Consider the following 4,765-nt stretch of genomic DNA (forward strand, 5'->3'; position numbering starts at 1 on the left):
GCTGTTATTATTACTCATGAGGTTGTTCTAGTTTGACAGGAATAAGGTTAAGGTATCAAGTTTTTGGACATTTTGTATTAAAAGAAAAAAAAAAAAGTAGTGATCAACCCAACTTATGAAAAAAGGAACACCAAAATTCATGCGGTAAAACGTGAATGTATGCACTTGAACATCCGAATATATCATGCTTAAATGTAGGGGTTTAAACAGGTTGAACCGATATCAAGTTCTTCTAAGAGCTTGTTTGAGTACTCATCTGATATCATACAAACTTGAGCTTGGCTCGGATTCAATTCAAAAGTTTAATTATTTTTTTCGACAAGCATGAGTTTAATTAAAATTGATTGTAAGATCTAGTAGTGTTATAACTGATTCAAGACCTCTGATTGACAAGACCCTACAAGTCTACAACCTACTTGACTAAACATAACCACAGATCTAGACCCAATGTGGTATGGTATTCTCAATTTAACGGTAAGCATTTATTTATTATGTGGCTTGGTTGTAGTTTGTTTTGTTGGTAGTTCCGTTTGATGTGTTATGTTTATCTTTGGTGCTTTGGTTTGGTTTTCATTCTTGTAGTATCGTATGCGTTTGGTTGTTTTAGGTTAGAGCGAGGCTCGTTTCCAGACAGCTATTTAGTTGGTTAGGTTTCGTGGTTTTCTTGTTCCGAGGCTTGTCGGTTTCTCTAATATTCTCTCGGTTAGGCTCTTTCATTTTTTTTTTTTTGAAAGGGTATTTAGTTTATAAAAGTTTTCGTTTTTTTTAAGAAAAAAAGGTCAATAATACAGGCTAGAATGCAAGTTTTGGTATCCCAATATGTTCTTAAAGTGTGCGTTTTGTTATTATTATGTTGATTCACATACACATTTGTTCTTCCGATGTGAGTATATTGGAAACATCTGCAAAGAATTAAAGTCTAAACTTATGTTTTAGAGACCTGCAAACTGATATAGTCATGTGGTTTATGGGCAGGAAATGCCCTGACCCAATGTTTAATTTCTTGTATTTGGTGATGGTTTTGTTATAATAAATTCTCATTTGTTGGCCAAAATATAATAACTTAATGTATATAAATTAAAGGCACATTTTGGCTCACGAATTAGTTCAAACTTGATATAAAAAGCTCGAGCTCGTTCACTACAGGGAAAGGATTATATACATCTACCCACTTTTGTGGGATTGGATTTTGTTGCTTTTGTGAGCTCGTTCACTATAAAGCTCCTTTACCAGTGGTGAACCTACTTGAAGGGTTGTGGGGTCCTATGACCCCACTTGTTTGATTTTTTTTTTTTTTAGTAATGTACTCTTCTAAATGTATAGGATACCGCTAAATTTAAGTATGAGACCATAGATATTCAGGATTTATAGCTTTTGAAGATAAACGACCACTAAAATACACTTCAAACATAATTTGTATTGAAAAAGGTTTCGGGACCCCTTTGAGTTTTGATCATAGATTCGCCAATGTACTTTACTAAATGTTTACTAAACGAGCTCATTCAAGCATCAAGCTCGATTTGAATCGAACGTTTAAACGAATGTCCAACTCGAGTAGCTCGGCTAATTTACAACCTTACTTAAGAAGTACAACTTTGATATCTAATCACTTTTTGTGCTAATAAGACAATAGTGTGTGATAATATTAGACTGAAATTACACCGCTTAAAATTCCTTTGAATCGATTTTCACGGGTTTAGTTAGCTCAAAAAACCTCTCTATCTCAAAATGCATATAAAATCATAAAACTATTAGGGCCAAATGAACATATCTTTAAGTAGCATATTCTTCTGCGTGAGGACTCAACGTTGATGATGATGATGATTCTTTATCAGTTATCATAGCAATGTTGTGTTCATTTATACTGTCATCCTCCAGTTTTGGTTGTATGTAATCTTTTGGGAGCGGATTACAGTTTATTGTATAGCAAACTGGTCTTGCTTCTTAAAACAGTCTGCACGTTAACAATTGATTACGAATACAGTAAAAAAAAAGGTGCGCGATTATGAAACCGAACGACAGAGATACTTACTGGAGTTTGCAAAGTGTTGGGCATTGGATTGTGAGTGCATATTTGCATGTTGATAACTCGGTGATGGAGGCATGGAGCTAATCATAGTTCTAGGTTCCAAACACACAAATCTCACCTGCAATTTAAATAAACAAACAAATAGAAGAAATCAAAATAATGTGAAATTTATTTGAAAAATAGTAAATTTTGTTTAGAGTCATCAAATACCTCGGTTTCTCGAGGTTTGTTAGTTAAATCACAAGTGGTTCCATTTTTGTATTGATGAGCATGATACCTATATATATATATATATATATATATATATATATATATATAGGTAGGATCAAGAGGGAAGTAACCAATCGGGGGGAAGCGGGGGGAAGCAAAAACTTTTTTTTTTTTCGTTTTTTGAAAAAACTTTGTTCACGAACATTATAGATGGGATGAAAATATGAACATTTAGTAGAGACACTTTGTGATAAATGTTTTTATTTTGGCGGGAAAACGCTCGAAGAAGCAATATATAACAATTATCGTGTTTTTCGAGCGTATGTTGAGGTTTTAGCTATTGGGGTTTAGATATTAGGGTTTAGATATTAGGGTTTATAGGGTTTAGATATTAGGGTTTAGAAATTTAGGGTTTAGGGTTTAGATTTAGGGTTTAGATTTAGGATTTAGATTGAGTTTTTAACACGAACGGTTTAGAGTTTAGGGTTTAGGGTTTAGGGTTTAGGGTTTGGTGTTTTGGGTTTATGGAATAAACCCAAAACACCAAACCCTAAACACTAAACCATAAACCCTAAACTCTAAATCGGGCTAAATTTTACTTCACAAAACATGAAAAAAAAACGTTCATATTCTTCACGAACAATATTATCTTGAATGTTATTTTTGTCGATCGTTTTCCCGCCTAAATAATAACATTCATCACGAATTGTCTCTTCTAAATGTTCATATTTTCGTGTGATCTTGATGCCGGAAAAAAAATTCCAAAAAAAACGAAAAAATAAAATAAATTTTGCTTCCCCCCGATTGGTTACTTCCCCATTGATCCTGCCCCTATATATATATATATATATATATATATATATATATATATATATATATATATATATATATATATATATATATATAATTAAATAAAAAAGATAAATACTATTTTGCTATAGAATCAATAGAACATGATTCAATTTGACATGCAAGTACCTTTGCAATGCATCTTTCGATCGAGGATCTTTCAATGTTGAAATATCATATAGGTTACTGTTATAAGCAGTTGTAGCTTCAGAATCATATTCACCTAATACAAAACTCTTGAGCAACCCGAAGAAGGAAAGAAAATCATAATGGGTCAAACGGGTCAAACTGAAAAAAATGAACTAAGAATGAAATGGTCAAACCAAAAGACGCTCAATATGTATGTTTAACACATAAAATTTTTTGAATCGTTCTATTCAAAATATAGATTACAGCAAAAAGTAGCATTGAAAAAACACTACTTATATTTATAACAGTCTTTGGATTTTGGACAAAAGTGTTTCAGGTTGACACAAGCCGACCCGGTCCATATTGAACCATAACTTAACCTGCAGGAACTGCCCATTTTCCCAACTCCAAGATTTATACATCAAGAGATTCATACCTTATCATCCTCTACATGAATTTGACGCAGCTTCTTGTGATAACAAAATTCATATAACCACCAGCCCTCTTGCTGCAAACAACGTCTACGAAAATAAGTGGAATTAATTTTTCTATTATTCTCCTAGTATCAATATATAGACACGAGATACAAAACTAAATTATTCAAGGTATATAAACAAACGATAAGCATAAAACGGCACACCATTTCATGATATATTTTGATAATATTGATTTATTGAAAGTTCTAACCCTGATATGGCAATGGTCTTTATGTGCTTCAAGCAGTTCATCTGGTGTCTTCAACTTGAAGCGTTTTTCAGTTATCAAAATTGGGCTGGTTGTGTTTTCTTGTATTACGGGCTTCCGACTTGTGAATTTCACATAGAAACTTTTCTCCGTTCTTTTTTGGCATGACCACAGTCTTGATAATCATCCTACAAGACACAAAAATCATAATGGGTCAGTTTAGAGTGGGTCTAAATCGGTTAGCTCTTGTAGGGTTGAACAACAATACACCTTTTGATCCTTTCCCTTTACATACCTAAACGGTAAATTATGATTACAAAAGCATTATTATTACAGTAATAATCGAAATCTGTGAATGAAGCGGTTCAGGAGATTGTACTTGATAAAACTTTCAGAAACTTCAACCCATTCATCGTATCGAAGATGTTCATTTGTTCCTCTTAGCTAACTTTCATAATTCCCCTTTTACCTTTTTTGAGATTAAAAAACACCCAAATTGAACCTCTAGATTTATGTACAGAGACATACTTTTTTCATACACAGACTTACAGGGAAAAATGGTGAATCTTGTGTGTGGAACTCAATATCGTACTTTGGTTCCGGAGAGCTACGACTTAAGCCCCCTGGCATTTAAATGTGATTAATAATTGTGACGAACCGGAGATTTTCGACCAAATTTAAACTTAACTCTTATTTGATTTCGACACGATAAGAAAAGTCTGTTAGGTTGAGTCTCAAAAATTTTGAACTGTTTCATATATTCATTTGACCTTCGACAATTCCCGACGATTCACGAACAACTATTTGTAAATAGATACATGTATATATATATAGATATATATAATTATGTATATAAATAGGGAG

General features: G+C 32.8%; 1 protein-coding gene across 5 annotated transcripts; it reads right to left on the minus strand.

Moving 5' to 3' along the window:
* Positions 1–1,333: 1,333 nt before the first annotated feature.
* On the minus strand, positions 1,334–4,416 carry LOC139898361 (protein OS-9 homolog). 5 transcript variants are annotated; one of them, XR_011776991.1, is made up of 6 exons: positions 3,905–4,416; positions 3,654–3,725; positions 3,218–3,274; positions 2,240–2,306; positions 2,033–2,147; positions 1,334–1,954 (listed from the first exon to the last, which is right to left on the minus strand). XR_011776991.1 is itself a non-coding variant. In XM_071881091.1 (6 exons), the coding sequence occupies exons 1-6, from the start codon at positions 3,943–3,945 to the stop codon at positions 1,917–1,919; spliced, it is 453 nt and encodes a 150-aa protein (XP_071737192.1). In that variant the 5' UTR covers positions 3,946–4,416; the 3' UTR covers positions 1,334–1,916. The 5 variants fall into 5 exon arrangements, 1 of the variants encoding a protein (XP_071737192.1); XR_011776990.1 differs by having other exon boundaries at positions 3,218–3,311; XR_011776989.1 differs by having other exon boundaries at positions 3,218–3,311; positions 3,654–3,738.
* Between the last annotated feature and the right edge of the window lie 349 nt (positions 4,417–4,765).

Source organism: Rutidosis leptorrhynchoides, chromosome 3, assembly GCF_046630445.1.
Source record: "Rutidosis leptorrhynchoides isolate AG116_Rl617_1_P2 chromosome 3, CSIRO_AGI_Rlap_v1, whole genome shotgun sequence".
In the NCBI taxonomy this organism is placed as follows: domain Eukaryota; kingdom Viridiplantae; phylum Streptophyta; class Magnoliopsida; order Asterales; family Asteraceae; genus Rutidosis; species Rutidosis leptorrhynchoides.